At 39.6% G+C, this 18195-nt stretch overlaps 1 protein-coding gene across 12 annotated transcripts in view; it reads right to left on the minus strand.

Annotated features, from left to right (window-relative positions):
- Positions 1-824: 824 nt before the first annotated feature.
- Positions 825-18195, minus strand: part of dgkh (diacylglycerol kinase, eta) — a 52190-nt gene continuing 34819 nt past the window's right edge. For 8 of the 12 annotated variants that reach the window (XM_058081661.1, XM_058081658.1, XM_058081657.1 and 5 more), the window contains 21 exons: positions 17933-18095; positions 17697-17805; positions 16452-16673; positions 16283-16374; positions 15380-15479; positions 14970-15306; positions 13854-13985; positions 12514-12648; positions 12249-12366; positions 12049-12159; positions 11692-11788; positions 11504-11611; positions 10083-10196; positions 9886-10020; positions 9639-9799; positions 8856-8961; positions 8244-8336; positions 8053-8172; positions 7812-7917; positions 6105-6235; positions 825-4595 (listed from right to left, as the gene is read on the minus strand). In XM_058081661.1, coding sequence (XP_057937644.1) covers positions 4509-4595; positions 6105-6235; positions 7812-7917; positions 8053-8172; positions 8244-8336; positions 8856-8961; positions 9639-9799; positions 9886-10020; positions 10083-10196; positions 11504-11611; positions 11692-11788; positions 12049-12159; positions 12249-12366; positions 12514-12648; positions 13854-13985; positions 14970-15306; positions 15380-15479; positions 16283-16374; positions 16452-16673; positions 17697-17805; positions 17933-18095 — 2777 coding nt within the window. In that variant the 3' untranslated portion in view covers positions 825-4508. Of the gene's footprint in view, positions 4596-6104; positions 6236-7811; positions 7940-8052; positions 8173-8243; positions 8337-8855; positions 8962-9638; positions 9800-9885; positions 10021-10082; positions 10197-11503; positions 11612-11691; positions 11789-12048; positions 12160-12248; positions 12367-12513; positions 12649-13853; positions 13986-14969; positions 15307-15379; positions 15480-16282; positions 16375-16451; positions 16674-17696; positions 17806-17932; positions 18096-18195 lie in introns of all 12 variants that reach the window. The other 4 variants (XM_058081667.1, XM_058081659.1, XM_058081656.1 and 1 more) reach the window with 3 other exon arrangements.

The raw sequence follows: 18195 nt of genomic DNA on the forward strand, positions 1-18195 counted from the left end.
AATGAGGCAACTTTGTACTGTGCTGAATGCTCAGCATGTGACCATGCTGAAAACCAAAACAAAATGCGACTGCAACAAAAGTCACATCCTGTCAGTTCATGAAGTCTTTAGGGTGCACATTCAGAGTCAAGCATCACATGGTTAGTCAGGACACTTTCCAAGCCTCTGTGGGATAAGTGGAAATGTCACACACGTCTCACAGTGTTCCCTCACAATGTGCCTATTAAATGACGTCACTGACTCATCCTCTTCTTTTCCCACCTCCATTGATCCTTTGCTACAATGGAAAGTCAGTCATTTTGTGGCCTTGCATTAGCAAAAAATGCAAACTCAAGCATATATGTACTTTTTTATTGAAGAAGAGATATGTACTGTATAGGTGCCTTAAGGCACCTTGCAAATTGTACAACAAAAGCGGAACCATGTATTTATTCAGAATACAAAAATACACATCTCAGTGACTCGGAATTGTATAATAAATAGAGCTACCCATGCATTCTAACCATAAAAAGGCACAAAAAACAGTCACTTAGTAGTCATAAAAAGTATTATTAAACTACCTTTTTTACCCAAGTCATGCCATATAGCAATACGGGTGACAACATTATATTCAAAATGTGAGATAACACAATGCACGTCATATATTCATGTATATATATATATATATATATCTTAGGCAATAGATGTTTACTATTTATAATTCTTACAACTGTAAACACAATGTAAACAAATCAAATTCCCACTAAATTAGCAAACACGTCCAAAATGTGTGTTGTTTTGTTTCTTTGATTTTTTTTATGTTTTGAATGGTTTGTTTTTTGAAAAAAAAAAAAAAAAAAAATGGCAGTTTGCAGCCTTATTTATAGACCCATTAGGAGGAGGGAAACAAAAACACAAAGGTAGCAGCTTCCGGGGATGCCTTGAAATGAAGGATGACAAACCCTACTTTGGATACACAAATGGCATTTTAAAGTGAATTCATGTGCAACACTAGAACTACAGCAATGCTCTAACTGTTATGCAGAATTTAGTCTTTGGCTAGAAATGCATCACAATTCTGACTGATTTGAGGTAAAATTAGCAATGCAGGGGGGGATATTTTGATAATAAAAGTTCCTGTAAATATTGAAGGGGACTTGAATTGAAGAATGAGATTTTTGGCCCATGTTGGGATCCAAACTATGACGCAAAATTTTAATGTGACCTGTGTTCTGCGTAGAAAAAATATCATCAGACACAGTTTACTGGCAAATATGACCAGCGATACTGCCTTGGAAGCTGGAAAAATGCCAGCTCAACAATACTGTGCTGTATAAACGGCACCACTGACACAGGAACCGGCCTAGATATCTGACTTGTTTTGGGCAATTTGAAAATAATTTTTAGTGTTTTGCCAACCCCCCCCCCCAACAACACTGTACAGAACATGCATCACAAGGGCTGTGTGAAATGGGTTATTGTCCACATAAAGCTATTACGCAACATAACTTAAATTAATTTGGCCCCTGAATTAACTTACATTCTTAATAGTTTAGGATATGTTCCATTGTGTTAAGCACTGAATATTCAGCTTTTAGGGAAGATTTCCATAAGAGATTAGAGAAATTAAGCATAATTAAAAATGTTTGGCTATTGTAGTGCACATACACATAACAATACAAATCATGACTAAACTGCCAGGCCACTCTTATTCACTGAAGCAATCCTATTTCAGTGGATCATCATGGAAGCACCTCTGGAAAAAAAACGTGCAGGGGGAAAAGCAGTCTGTGTGCTAATTTACGAAATATATTTAAAAAAAAACAACAGTTTCCCCACAGAGAGAGAGAGAGAGTGTGTAGATATAAAAAACAAGGTCAAATATTGCACCATCATTCCGTGACGACAGCCTTGTCGTCATCAGTGTACAAAGTCACGCTGTCTAATGCATTACATTGCATGCATGCCACTTAACACTTATAGTGTTTGCATACACTGCTATACTTTACAGACAGTGCATATAGATATTCATACAAATACATACTTCAGCATCAAGATATAGAAATAATAAACCCTGTAATGCCACCGGGAGCAATACTTAGATCAAGTGAAAAGGAAAAACAAAACCAAGCTGCATGCCCATACTGTAGGCTAACAAACGGCGCTCCGCTTTCATTAGTGTTTACATACAGTGGTGGAAATGTCATCATTTGCCAGAGAAGTCTTACCGTGAAATACGGATTTATATGTACATGAATATTGCAGAATGTTTCTTAAAAATATATATATGTGTATATATTTCCGCATTTAGTGGCCTCAGCCAGCATTTATTTACTTAATTGCAGAGAGTGCCAGGTGTCATTTAGGGGAGAGATTTTTTAAAAATTGTTCTCATTTGGGGCGGCACGGTGGACTAGTGGTTAGTGCGCAGACCTCTCAGCTAGGAGACCAGGGTTTAATTCCACCCTCGGCCATCTCTGTGTGGAGTTTGCATGTTCTCCCCGTGCATGCGTGGGTTTTCTCCGGTTTCCTCCCACATTCCAAAAACATGCTAGGTTAATTGGCGACTCCAAATTGTCCATAGGTATGAATGTGAGTGTGAATGGTTGTTTGTCTATATGTGCCCTGTGATTGGTTGGCCACCAGTCCAGGGTGTACCCCATCTCTTGCCCAAAGACAGCTGGGATAGTCTCCAGCACCCCCTGCGACCCTCGTGAGGAAAAGCGGTAGAAAATGAATGAATGAATGAATGTTCTCATTCGGTTCAATCAGTGGCGGACACCCTAAACTTCAGCTTTACAGATACCCTCATAACAGATGGTGGTATAAGCTACTCACACAGCGATTCGGTGAAGTCTGTTATGAAGTGTAAAATACGTGTCAGGTCAACAATTGCTTTCAACATGGCCTCTGTGTTATGTGGGTGCTGTTTCTTACAGAAGAGGGACTTGGGAAAATGACTTTTGTCTAAAATCTGTCTTTTACAGACGATTTGAAAGGGGCTACTCTCTGAAGCTGTACAATAGCTGGGTGAGCCATGCTGTTCTGTACAAACAGTATCAACACAGGTAAAGGCCAGGAAAAATTGACAATTTAAAGGGGGCTAGTACTCCTAAAAGGTGGACAAATTGTACAATCCCAGTCTCAGCTTTTTGGTATCTGGGATGGATACTAGCATATTTGAATTGTCAGGTCAACTTTGTCCCCCAATCAGTGTTGGTGCTGTTCATACAGAACAGTAACAGCTAAAAAAAAAATCAGCAAAGGTAATGACTGCCCCCTAGTGCGAGCATCAGTTATTTTCTTTCTCAAGGTGTCTAGTTGAGATGTGGAGTTTCATTTTTTAAAACAAATGACACCACCTACTAGTAGGAATGGCAACTGTTAGAAAGTAGGCCACTATTTGAGGAAATATGTGGACAAATGGGGCGGCGGCACGGCGGTCAAGTGGTTAGCGTGCAGACTTCACAGCGAGGAGACCAGGGTTCAATTCCACCCTCGGCCATCTCTGTGTGGAGTTTGCATGTTCTCCCCGTGCATGCGTGGGTTTTCTCCCGGTACTCCGGTTTCCTCCCACATTCCAAAAACATGCTAGGTTAATTGGTGACTCCAAATTGTCCACAGGTATGAATGTGAGTGTGAATGGTTGTTTGTCTATATGTGCCCTGTGATTGGCTGGCGACCAGTCCAGGGTGTACCCCGCCTCTCGCCCAAAGACAGCTGGGATAGGCTCCAGCACCCCCCGCGACCCTCGTGAGGAAAAAGCGGTAGAAAATGAATGAATGAATGAATGCTAATTGTTGTCCCTTGATTAATGGCAATTTGTCGAACATTCACTTTGATGGCTTAATTGGAACACCCCCCGCCCCCCAGTATCGTATGAAAGGCTTCTTACATCATTCTCCTATATAGAGCTCATGTTTACACTAATAAAAAACACTATGGCACTGGACACAACATCTCTTAACATGTCATCGTCATGCTAAGCAAAATAAATACAAACATATAAAAAGCTCCCTTGCAGTGGAGAGGGCGCATGTCTCAGTAGTCACGAATGGCGTCGTCATTGGTTAATACTTAACTTGTTCAAGTGTTTACGTCACAACATAACTTTGTTTAAGACACTAAAAATCATGCAGTTTAAAACCTTGAAATATTTAAGTTGAGCAAGCATAGCGTGGAACAAAGCACCACAATCTTTAGGAAACTTCCCTTTTCCTGAAGCTCCTTTTTTTTAAAAACACAATATCAAGCGGAACAAGTTCATGGAAGTCCTGGTTTTGCTACTAATTTGTCATAACAAGTCAGACAACAAATCCACTGTCTGCAGTGTGGTTGATTGCATACCTGTTAGAGTGTGTGTGTGTGTGTGTGAGATATGGATGTTAACTGTCGTAAAATGGCTTCTTGTGATAAACAACCGGATCCTTTCTGGCACTTTTCCTCCGCTTCCTCATCACTTTGGCACTGCAGCGGCTCACCACATCTTCTCCAAGGGATGTCAGTGGAACCCCCTATCTCGAGAAGGGTTAAAGGTCAACCATGGAGGCCTTGGCCAGGTCCTTAGTTCCCTGGAGGATTCTCTTCATATGACCCACTTTCGATATCCCCAGATCCTGGGGGGGGAAAAAAACACATCCATGTTGTATGTGGTAGCAAAAAGACCAGTTTTTCATCGTTTCCAAACCAATTAATGCAGCATTTTATAATATTCTATATAATTGAATATAAAACGCAATAATCCACAATAACCAACCTATCGAACTGTCAAGAGGTCTTGCAAAATGAAAACGTGACAACATTTCTTTTGGGCACTAAGCCCTGACACAATAATAAATTAATTAATCAGACAACAAATAAAATGAACTTGACAATTCTTTCCGATCTCAGTACATTGCGATATGAACAACAGCATGAACGGAGTGAGCCCTTTAATAGACTGCAATATATTATCATTTGTTTTTGCATTGTACTTTTCTGAAAAGTAAAATCTTGTGTATTATCTCATGTCTCTTGACAACCCTCTTCGCAAGAATTTGGCAAACATTAATTGGCCCACAATTTTAAGTAAAATACCTCATTTACCACAAAGGATGTTCAAACACTCAAAGCAGAAAGTATTTAACAGCAGTCAGGCAATTACTAGATAAGCCTTGATCTGTACAATTGGAATTTAAAACAATATTAAAAATAGTTCCACAAATAATACAATAAAGGATAATACATATATATATATATATATATATATATATATATATATATATATATATATATATATATTATATATATATAAAACTTTATGCCATCAACACACAGCAACTACAAGAGCAGTTGTTATTTTTAATATATTGTTGGTTTTATAACTTGTTTTTACACTTACTTACAAGTCAAAAATATTAATACATTTTCTGTATATTTAATTGATGGTTTGTGATGGTGACAGTTTGACCCTGGAACAGATGTATTCCTATTTCCATTAGATTAGTTGGGAAACTACTTCACAAAAGCACAACAAATTGAAGCGGATTCCTGGAATGAATGAATGAAGTGCGTACAGTGGAACCCGTGAAATAGAACACAATATGTATAAAATATATAACAAATATAACATAACATATAATAAAATATAACAGTTTGGCTGGCGAAACCGATTCATCTTTTCCAGGGTCAAGCTGTGATCGTGATAAAACTTTAAAAACTATACAGGCAATGTTTTAGCAACATTGTCTACTATAAATTTGTAACTGTCATGCAAGTGTAAAAAGAAGTGAACTACTTAAACCCAATAATATGTTATTTGATTATGTTGTCGTAAGTGAGGACGTGTATGGAAGGTTCACTGTATTTGAGTGTACAAACAACCGGCGCCAGAGCAACACCCTGCAGCCGAGACAAAAACCAGACAAGTTTAGACTGTCCTACTGTCCTGTTTGTACCAGTCTAGACCATTCTAGACTATGCGGACCCCCTACCTCAACTAGTCCTTCAACCAAGCAGACAGTCAAGACAGAAACAAGCCAAGCAGAGCGATGCAGTGCAGCCAAAGAACAGCGTCATTCAAGAGGCACACTGAGAGGACAGAAGATTGTTGCTAGAGAAACAGCTCGAGGACTACGTGTGCGTACCTTCAGGTCCCTCCTCTCCAGGTGCAGCAGCTCCGAGCCTCGGATGTCGTGTCGGATGAAAGTGTCCCGGTACTCCCCCAGACTCAGCTGCTCCAGCCAGACGCCCACCTCTTCTGTGCCCCATCTGTCCACTACACACACACGCACACACAAACACACACAACTTGATATGTCTCTCTCTCACACACACACACATTTCGATCCACGTGTTGTAAATCATTGGAGGATGCAAACAGACAGAACAAGCGTCGGAGGAGAGGAAATTAAAAAAAAAGAAGAGCAAGAGTGGCGGCAGCTGGCGAGAAGGAAAGGACGGTGGTCCTTCTAAAGGGGCGGTGCTTCCAGCAGGGGTCCGGGAGCATGCAGACAACCGGAGGATGGGAAAAAGGCGGAAATAGAGCAGAGCTAATCTTGCTAAGCTAATTTCTATGGGTCCAACTATTGCCTTGTCGGACCAGAGTATCACTCAGAGTGCACCAAGATGCCTTCATGAATCATAAGCTAAAAAAAAAAAAAAAAAACTGATGGCAACTGAGACTACGCCTGTGATGGAGGGCAGAAATGTTTACTCTTTGTTGGCCTTCCAGCACACATCGCATTGCTTTTGCCAGAGCTTGATTTCCTCCATAAACAGCAGAAACACATTGTAAACAAACAAAATGACCATGTGTGCTCAAATGAGATTTAAACATATATTGAGCGTAAGAAAATATCAAAATCTATGCGTGAGGCTTTCCAGATGTCCTTGGCTCACCTCTCATTACGAACATTAACCATGAGTCAACAAACCCAAATCTTTCTTTATACATCACAAAACCGTGATTCAAAACCATACTGCCCGAAACTACCGACAACCATGCTGCATTCAACGAGATACCCCAACAACATCCCAATGAAGGGATAAAGAGGTCATCCTGCATTTACGTACATTTACAAATAAATTTCTCCCGGAGGAGCAAGCCGCTCCTGCAAAGTGGAGACCATGGACTATAATACTGCAGCAACAAGGTAAGCTCATATTGGCATGTGTGTCATTTCTTTCCATATATCTTATGATTCCAAGAAATAGTACCTGATTTTGATAATAGAACAACAATAGATCAAGTGAGTAGAGCTGTGTCGAGCCAAGAAGATACGTACGTGTTTGGGGCCCTTTAGGTAATGACACGCATTTTGAGTGGAGTTCCTCTAGGAACCTTTCATTTTCCATCACAAAAGTACAAAAATTCCCACAGATACACTTCAAAATAGAAAGTTCCACAAGTTCCACGGGCTCTGCAGTTTTTAGCATATTTGTTAGCTGTGGCCAGCACGTAGAGGACGTAGGGTAGTCGCAAGGGTTGCACAAGTGTGTCGTACTTGGAGAGTGATGTGTGACACCCACGTGCGTGCTGCTCACCCTCTGACGAAAACTGGTAGCTTTAACTATGGGCTCACACTGAATCCACTGCGGCTCTGGTCCTGATCATGCTCAATCATGATCAATTTGCGTCCCAATTTTCTTCATCTGAGTTTGAAAATTGGTGTGGGCCTCTTGCAATTTTCCCCATTTTGGAGCACGTACGTTGGTATGTAACTCCCCCTTTACATTTTACTTCCTGTAGAATGGCCACATGTTCTTGTCCGTACACTGTAAAAGTGTAGTTTGACAGACTGCTTGTTGTTTTCTGTTGTCTTCTACTAAAGGAGCCATTGTCGTGGCCTTACCTGACTGAGGGCTGGTCTTCTTGGCTGCCTTCTCCTTCTTGAACTTGGGCACTATGCGAAAGACGCCACCGCGACTGTTCCTCTTGCCGTAACCCAGAGAGGGGTCCTGGTACACAAGCACAGTCAACCTATAGCCTTTCATTTAGCTAGTCCGTTCACTCGCGACGTGGAGCCATGCAAAGCGTACACAGTACATCCACTACAGCAGAAGCTCACTAATGTCTTTGTTTGTGGCACTCACCTCCTCATCATTGGGCTGCAGAATATGGTAGAGCCATGGAATCTCTCCCAGTTTGCCGAGTTCTAGCTCCAGACTCTGTAGCGCGTTGGACAGCTGCTCCTCCTCTGGTGGGTCCAGTTGCTTTAAGAAGAGTTGTGTAATTCATATTTATTAAAAAAAAAAAAAGCTGAAATAAAGTCTTGACGACTTACCAGAGACACTCGACCCACAAGAAGCGATTCCGTCTCGTTGTACAGAGCCTTGACGGTGCTGGCCACCTCTATGGCAGTGTTCCTGGCCAGACTCTGGACAAGACACACAATTGTTACTGTTCAAATCAAAGGCACTCTTATGCCAAGACTGGCTACAATTGCATACAATTTAGTCATCTTTGTAGAGACATTTACACATTATGTTAAACTGACCAATTCTGACCGAACATTGTAGGTTTAAAATCAACCTTTCAAAAATAATAATCATATAATACATTTAAAAATGTTTAGTTTTGAACTATAATTTATGTTGTATGTATTTTGCTTCTGAGAGAAAAATGAAAACAGGATAATTATAGTGTTATTGTGTTTTTATGGAGGTAATTGTTTCAAAATCCAAACAAATCAGCTTAAAAAGTTAAAATTACAAAAGTTGAAATTACAAGATATCTGAAAATAAACTATAGACTAAGCTATTTTTTATTCAGCTTTGAAGCCAACTCTAGTAAGTGGTTGTTTTTTAAAGAGTAATTTCCAATTGAATTATTGTGAAAGCCTGTTAAAAGTATATGTATTTGCATATTTCAGTGGTGGCCATTTTTTTTTTTTTACCTCAGGGAACTTGGGATGTGTCTTGTTGATGGCATGCGATGCAGCATTGACAGCATGTGCCAGCTCTTGCTCTAAAAGCCCGTTGGTCTTTGCAGCCTCACATATCCTACAGTGCAAACAAAGACATTAAGTTCAGTTATCTGAGTATTTAAACTTGTACAGTATAACCCGCATATTCATTCACTATCCGCTCCCCCTCATACTGACAGATTTATAATTCGATACATCAATATATCCATTATCGTAAAATATTTTTTTCATGGTAACTTAAATTGAAAATGATTTGCTGGCACCATCTGCAAGAGAAAAAAGAGTGCTGCAGCTTTGAATCCAACAGAGGGCGCTGTCTCACAAGTCAATTTACACAACATTTCCCGAGCAAGATGCTTTGGCAAGACATGGTGTTGTGTAATTACATGTTTTGTAAGTACAATACTGTATACCATGTACCTGTGATTGTTTGTTTATATGTAAAAGTGTATTTAAATGCATTTAATAACTTTGAAAATAATTAAATAGGGTTCAGAGTACAGATGGCTTTCTTACTGGCATATGATATTGTCCAGCAAGTCATTACCTTCATTTTAATGCCAATGTTGGACAATAATACTAGGCCTTATTAATGGGCATCACTAGTTTAGAGTATCAAAAATATGCACTTTTAGGCTTTTTATGGGTGTATCCATTGTCATTGACTTGGAAAGTAACCCCTGCATATACAGTAAGTACAGTCAGTGAGGATCTACTGTATTGTATTGCATTGTTTTGTATGTGTATGGTTACCTAGTGATGAGTTCCTCTGCGGCGCGGGCACACATCTGCACCACGGCAGCCTCTTCTTCTGTTGCCAGGTCCACAGACTGCTGCGGATAGAGGTGAGGCCGCAGAGGAGGCTTGTCGTACTTCAGCTTGTCCTCCCACGACTTGAGCGTGTTCTCAAAGGCCTGCAGGGGGGCAGTAAAGAAGACAATTAGACCATGTTCCAGAAGGACAACAGCAGGCCTTTCCACATACAAAGGTGGTTTCTCACCCTGTCTCTGGTGAGCATCTGGGCTCTGTTCTTGTGCTGGATCTTGATGACTCCAGGTGGCTGGATCCATGCTTCACCATCCACTTGGATGGGAACGCCCTCGTCGCCTAGTATAGTGATCTTCACTGTCCGGCACTGATTTTAAAAGCATGAATTAGTGAGATGTTCACCTACGAGCCTTGTAATATGATTCCGACCTGCGCTATGCGATGATGTTGCAGCTTGATGACCCTTGAAACTGCCATCTGCATGCTGCCAAACACAGCCACCACCTCCAGGATCTTGTCGTCAAAAGATGGCGCGCAGAAAATCTGTGAGGGACCACATATTGATCATTATTGGCTGTCAGGGTCAACATACAGTATTAGAAGCAGTAACGTACAGTGTTATTCACGCAATAATAAGCAGACATTTTTATGTTCCTTGTTCAAAATGACAAGAATAAAGTTGTATTATAAGAAAAGAAGATATAAAGGCAACACCAGCCTGCCTCTGAATATTCAGATTTTGTTCTTGAAATGTTTTTATTTTATGTATATAACATAATCTTCATGTATTTTAAATTTATTGTTGTAATATTTTCACACTACTTTAAATGCTGTATCAAAAATTTCACAAGTTAATCCTTATTTCACTGACATGAATTTGTTTTTGCAATATATTTTACTATTATGCCTGCAATATTTACCCTTTATTGTCAAAAACAAGTTTAAATTAAAAATACATTGTTTGCTGAATGTATTTTTTTTAATATTTTCTATCTTTGTTTAAAAAACACAACCGTAGTCACGTAACATTAAGGCTTTTTGACCATATACAATTTAATTTTTGTACACACACACACACACACACACACTCACACATTCATTCATTCATTCATTTTCTACCGTTTATCCTCACGAGGGTCACGGGGGGTGCTGGAGCCTATCCCACACACACACACACACAATTTTAGTGAGGTAAAATTAAGACATTCTGACATATACAGCTTTATTTTTGTAATATTCTTTTAAAATGATTATTTCTTTATGCTTGTCATGTTGCTTTTATAAAGTGCCTCATGTACAGTAGTAAATAAACATAAATATAAAGCTGCACTTTGTGAACTAGACCACTAGATGGTGACATAACATAACATGAATAGAAGAGTCACATCTTAAGTTGTGAAGTACTTTGTGATTTAAAAGGCATCTAAGAGTGCTTCATATTTTACATCTTTTACATCTATTATCCGATTACCAAAAAGCAAAACACATCCTCACAGTAGAAGTGTGTCTGTGTGTGATGACTAACTCAATGTCGTCACCCTTGTCTTTTTTTTTTTTTTTTTGTAACCACCACAGCAGTTGCATAATAGCAAATGTTATATACTGTGTGTGTGTGTTGGGATAACCTCTGCAGGGGTTCACTTGGGGCTATATGTGTGTGTCCATGTGTGTGTGTGTGTGTGTGTGTGCTGTGAACCTTAGAAAAACAAGCGTGACTATAGCTCTGTCATGCCATCAGGGTCATGTTAAACCAGGGGCCCCTGGTAGGACTCCCGAGGTCTGAAGGTGACCCTTTTTCCATTCTGTAACCAGTGCAACATTCTTTTTAAAATTTTTTTAACTCAACTTACATCGTCCTCCTTGGTGCCGCCCCAGAAGTTGGTCCCGCCCGCGTAGCTGGGAATGTTCAAGACAGCGATGCCTTGCAGGCTGGGTAGGGGGATGTACTGGCCGTCACACTTGGAGGAAATGAGTATAAGGTTTTACTTTAGACATAAAGATTCAAGAAACCTCCTTCGGTTCTTTGCTGATGTCTCACCTCCAGCTGAACCTTCTGTTCCAGGTTCTTGTAAGTTCTCTGAAGAAGCTCTTTTGTTCCTAGAACGCCGTACCACATCATATTCTTCGTGCGACTCCTGGAAAAATAAAAAAAAAACTTTTAATAGTGACTTAAAAAAATTACCTTATGTCCTTTATAATCAATTAGATGCTGCAAGGAAAGTCACTTCCAAAAAAGGCACAACAATAATGGTCCACAGAGGAAAAAGAGAACTCATATCAAGTATATAATAATAATAATAATACAGGATATATTGTCTATGAAGACAAAAACAAAGTGGAATATCACTTAATAGGGCATTGACCTGACAAAAACAAAAAAGAAAAATGGCCACACCTGCATTTTTCCGGATGCTCCTCTCGCTTGTTGTTGAACTCCAAGGAGATCTTAGCGTCAAGGCCGATGCCAAAGTAGTTGTTCATCACGCATTTTTCCATGTAGCCCTCGCTAGTGGATGGACAAAAGACAAAAAACTATATAAAGAACGATATATGTTAATGGATGGGAGGAGCCATGGTCTAGTTTTCAGTACTTACAGTGAGTCCAGGTCTGGGTCAATGAAGGGGGTGGCACCAAAGGGGTCAATGTTGGCCAGCAGCATCTTGCTAATGATGGAACTTCCTGCTATGGAGGCTGCCAGACCTGCCCGCAGTCCTACACCACAGGTCACATGACAGCTCATTAGCTAATGAGATGAGTTCAATGCTTTTACTGTAACTGTGCATGTCAGCGCTGGACAATTTTTCTCTTTAACTCAGTCATAATTGCTAAATATATTGTAAAAAATGTGTATCCCCATACCAGGACATATGATGCGTGTGTTGAGCACAGGCAGGTTCTCCTTGCTGGTGGTGAACGGTGTGATGCTGAAGGAACTGTATGACTGTGTGCTGCGGCTCACCCGCCTCTCCGTGGGTGAACACACACTCTTGATGGCTACACAAACGCACAAACATGCACACCCCTGTTTAGATATATTGTCATTTTTATGCATTTGAACATAATAGAGCTATATCATCACTTATCATCCTGCCAGTCCTTGCTTGCTGTCTGTCAACACACCTCTATGTATACAGTTATTTCACACATCATGACATACTTATGTTAATTTATAAGAAACAAAATACTTAACGGTTACAAAACACTTGCAATAACTCGACAAATGTGATTTTTGTATATTCTGTGTGCTTCAGAGGACGCATAGGACAATAATCATAGAACCATCTTGGGACACAAGTAAGCATCACATGCCTCTGTCTTGGCTGCTCAGTACAATATGGCTATGCCCTGCAGGTAAAGAACATGTCTCCCTGTATATACTGGAGGTGACTTATTTTATTTATTTACACTTGTATAACAGCAACAGATAATTAAGTTTAATTAACAGTTTTAAAATTAATTAACAGTAATTAAGAATTAATAACAGTAATTAATAATAAAATTAATTAATTGATTAATTGATTAATAATAAAATACTTATGAAGGCCACAACTTGAACCTGGAACAGATTCACTCCATTTTCATTAATTCCTATGGGAGCAACTGTTTTGAAATATGAAGAAGGTGTGTTCATTCATTCTCTTTGGAAGGGTAGGAGAAAAAAAGAATTGCCTGATATTCTTCCTCAACTATTAGCTGCAGAAATTAGTACAAGAAATGTTAGCTTGCAAGGAAGGAAAGAAGGAAGGAAGGAAATTAGGAAGCAGCCACCTGATGATAAACAGGAAGAAGTTCTACCCCAAAGACAATAAGTCTTCCTGTATGGCCACAAAGCATGAAGCTGCATCCACTGCTTGTAGATCATATGGGTGTCATTTGTTCAGCTGACATGGCTGAATGTTCACTTGTTGCTGCTATGACGTAGAAATGATCTCTTAACTTGGACTTACAGATAGTTACCCACTGGGGTAACAGAGCCAAGAGCAGAAGTTGCTGCAAGAGCTTTATAAAGTGTTCTTACAACAGGAAACTGAACATGCGTCATCTTACGGGATGTAAGCAACTTGCTATATCCACAAGGGGGCAACATTCAATGCTGTGTTATTTCCTATTGACCCTTGCGTAAAGAAAATGTGTTAAATTGATATCCTGAGCAACATTAACGCAAGGACATGTTTTTCTTAAGAGATTTAGAAACATACACTGTACAGCCTCCAGCTCTTTGGTGTCCTCGTCCTTCTCGCATTCCCGGTTCTCCTCTTCGCTGTCCTTGCGGAAGTCCAGCGAGGACGTCAGATCTGTGTCGTCCATGTTTGTGTTTTGCTCGTCCACCACTAAAACAACACATATAATCTACTTATTAGCAATGACAACAACTAGGAGATACACCAGTATAAGAGTCATACAGTTCATGCGGCTGCTCTTCCCACCAGCTATTAATGATACCTTGTATATTACAAATAACAACAATATTATTAATATTAATAATAATATTTATACTAATATTAATATGAACTGATTAGTATTAATGTTAAAAATAATAATAATAATAAGCAGGAATCACACTGTTCATATGACGTGTCCGTGTTGCTTAAGAAACAAATGTTTCATTATTATTATTATTATTATTGTTATTATTATTATTAATAATATTAATAATAACATTAATATTAATATTTATACTAATTTTAATATGAATGGATTAGTATTAATGTTAATATTAATAATAACAATAATAACAATGATAATAACAATAATAATAATACTAATAATAATAATAATAATAATAATAATAATAATAATAATAATAATAATAATAATAATAATAATAATAATAATAATAATAATAATAATAATAATAATAATAATAATAATAATAATAATAATAATAATTAAACATTTGTTTCTTAAGCAACACGGACACGTCATATGAACAGTGTGATTCCTGCTCTCAAAGGTTGATAATTCCCATCTTCAATATAAATAGTCTAATAATAAAAATAAATAAATTGACTAATAATAACCTATAACAAACGTGTAATTGAGGACAGACAGTTTGCGTAATAGAACATTTATAAATAATCTCTGAAGTCAAAGTTCAAGGCATGCTCTCACACACATGCAATGTACTGCTAATACAATTAACACACACCCACAAGTGACTAATGATAGCCTTCACCTTGCGTAATAGAAATAAACAGAAAAACTCTAAATAATCTACAAGGTCAAAGCCGATGCTCGCTCAAGATTGAGTACACACAAACAAGCAACATGGATGTATTAGTAGATGCCGTAGAGCCGTGTGAGTGCGTGTTCACCTCGCTCGGCCTGCTCTATGATCTGTCGCACCGCTTTCTTCAGACTGTTGGCTCTCAACATCAGCTGCTCTCGACTTTTGAAGACGGGGAAAGTGCTGCTGTTGCCGCCGCCATTTCCTTTCTCTGTCTCTTCCTCCTCCAGTTTCTCCTTCAGCTCCGTGAGGCTCTCCTCGCTGGCGACCTCCTCAACATCCCCGTCTCCCGCCCCCTCTAGCTCCTCTTCTTCCTGCTCCTCCTCCACAATTGGAGGTGTGGAGTGGGGTAGAGGAGGCAGAATCGGGCATTCTGCATTGAGGGTTCTGAGGAGGGAGTCCAGTTTCTCATTGAGGATGGCACACTGTAGGACAATCACATACACAGAATGGATGTCAATATGCACGCTTATTGACCACAGCATCAGGTACACGCACCTTTAGAGATATGGTGTCACACTCCTCTGTGTTCTCTGTGCTTTTTTCGTAGGCTTTCCCCACTTTGGCGACAAAATCCTTCACAGTTTCACACAGGATTCTCAAACAAACAGAAAAGTGGAAAAGCGCATCAAAATACTACAAATAATACTACAAACAAGTATACAAAGTAAAGGATGCCAAATAGACCTTTCTGTCAGTACAATAGGCCATGTACACTTATTTTATTGTTTTGGGTCCTTGCCCACCAGAGAGGTGACATCCCACGTGTCTAAGTTCTAGCTTCTGCAGCTGAGGATCGGACCCACCAAGATTCCTGCCTTTGGCCATCACCCAGCTCGCTCTGCACCCGACCCTTTTGTCCCCTCCCTTGGCTCCAGAGGGGGAACCCAGTGACCCACGTCTGGGCAAGGTAAAATTAAGTCCATTATTTTTACTCGCCATTGTGGTCTGTTGAGCCACTCTTTGTCTACTTACTTATTTCTAAATGTTTAACCATTACCATTAAATTTATAATAATGATATACACCTACAACTACAACTACTCTGTATAATCCTTCATTGTACAGTATGTAATGACAATTTACTCAACTCTTTATTGTTGTTGTTACCGTTCGTCACTCATTTTTCTCCTGCCACACAAGGAGTGTGGTGTTAATTTTATTATACAATAATAGTAATAATGATCATTTTTTAAAATACAAAGTCAAGTAAAAAGTCTCATCTGAATATGAAGTATACTAACATTTAGCATTTATTTTATTTTGAAAGCACAATCGCCAAGTACAGTAAAAGTTTTTAGGGTTTTACTGTGTGTCAAACTGCAGTAGACAAGAGCACTTATCAAGACGTGCCTTTAATGGCCAAGTGGCGCCAACCCCGGCGTTTTATTTAGCCACTCACTTGGCAGAGGAGATGACCACAGAGTGCTGCTCAGAGTTGAGGATCTTGGTGAGATGAGCCGCCACGGAATCTTCATATGCAGAAATGTGAAACTACAACCACAAGACAGAAATATGTTAAAAGGAGCATCATTCCAGCATGTCTAAAGGCGTCTTGAACGCATTATTACCTGGCAGCTTTCGGCGCCCTCAGGCGTTGCCGGGCAGCTGTGTTTGGGCGGGATCTTGATCTCATAGGTCATGATGCTCCAGCGGTCAAGCATCTTCGTGCTGGCTCGCTCCAGCTTCTCCAGGATTTGCGGTAGCTGCGTGTCGTCGTCGCACGATGGGCCCCAGCCCAGCACACGTGCCAGGTCGTTGCCCGTGCCCAGCGGCAGTACCCCCAACTGACACTAGAAGGCATGAAGGAGGAGGTTGTTTATTAGTGTCACACTTTATATATCATATAGAGCAGGGGTCTCAAACTCAATTTACTTGGGGGCCACTGGAGCTAGGGTCTGGGTGAGACTGGGCCACATCAGGTTTTCAAAAAAAAAAAAACGCATTTATTTAAAACAGAAAAATGAATAAACTTTGCTTTGGTTCCGATTTTCTACAAGAAAAGCTCTGATAAAACATTCCACTGTTCTCAAATATCTTAATTTTAATTTTTCTACACAAAATAAGATGAAAAATAAATAAACAAATCAAGAATAAAGAAAATCAATCAATCAGTAATAAATAAATAATAATAATAAAACGTCAAATAATAAAAACTTAAGAAACCACATATAGTTGGTGGGTAGACAAATTATTTTTTCCAGATTATAATTAAAGCATTATTAGAGCCCTGTAGACATGACAAAACACAACTATAGTCACATTTATACTCTTTTTATTTACAACATATTGCGCAACTGCAGGGTCTGGAGACACATGCTAACTCGCAAACTAGAGAGCTAGCGACCTAAACGGTAGCCTTCACGTTATTTCCTAAACTTAAATAGCCAAAAACTTACCACTTCCACACGGATAGGGAGGATAACTATTAACAGTTATTTAACCTTTAACATGAACATTAATCAAACGTAATAATTTTTTCTGGGTACATGATACCATACAGCATCCATATCAAACTTGCGGGGGCCGCACTAACATTAAACTTTCATATCAAGGCGGGGGCCTCAAACTAGTGTCCTGCGGGCCACATTTGGCCCGCGGGCTGCATGTTTGAGACCCCTGATATAAAGGATCTTTGAATAATTGTAATAATTATTGTGCTTAATTATTGTGCTAAATAATAATGCTTCTTTGGCTTAAATTATAACTTTATCGTATTTGTGATAATCATTTTGTGACCTGCGTTTTGTGTATAAAATGAATCACATGAGAAGCGAAAAAAACAATAAATGTTTTGTTCAATCTTATTTCCTTACCTGCTTGTGTAGGTTGAGTTTGTCAATCTCTGACAGCACCCAGCCCACACTGCCATCACCACCACACACCAGAATTCGGAAGTTGTCAAACTTCTGAAACAGGCGGAGACTGACAACACACACATTTTCTTATGAATAATATTGTCTAGGCAAGTGAAATGTACCTGATATTATGATTCACTATGATTCACTGTGCACTACTTCTCTGTCTTTAAAGTCATCGTTTCCAACGTTACCCTAGGTGTGGGCCGCCGTTGACCAGGTCGAAGACTTGTGCCGGGTTGAGCAGCTGCTTGAAGCGCCGCAGGAACTTCACTCCTTGGTTGTCGCCACTTTTGGAGTTGACGAAGACCAGGAGAGGGCTGGCGCAGGATGGGGGACAAGTGGCCTTCCAAAAGCCTGACGGGAAAAAAACAGTAGGTAAAAAAAATTACACTAAATATTACTTTATATTGGGCGGCACGGCGGTCTAGTGGTTAGCGCGCAGACCTCACAGCTA

Source organism: Doryrhamphus excisus, chromosome 9, assembly GCF_030265055.1.
Source record: "Doryrhamphus excisus isolate RoL2022-K1 chromosome 9, RoL_Dexc_1.0, whole genome shotgun sequence".
NCBI lineage: Eukaryota > Metazoa > Chordata > Actinopteri > Syngnathiformes > Syngnathidae > Doryrhamphus > Doryrhamphus excisus.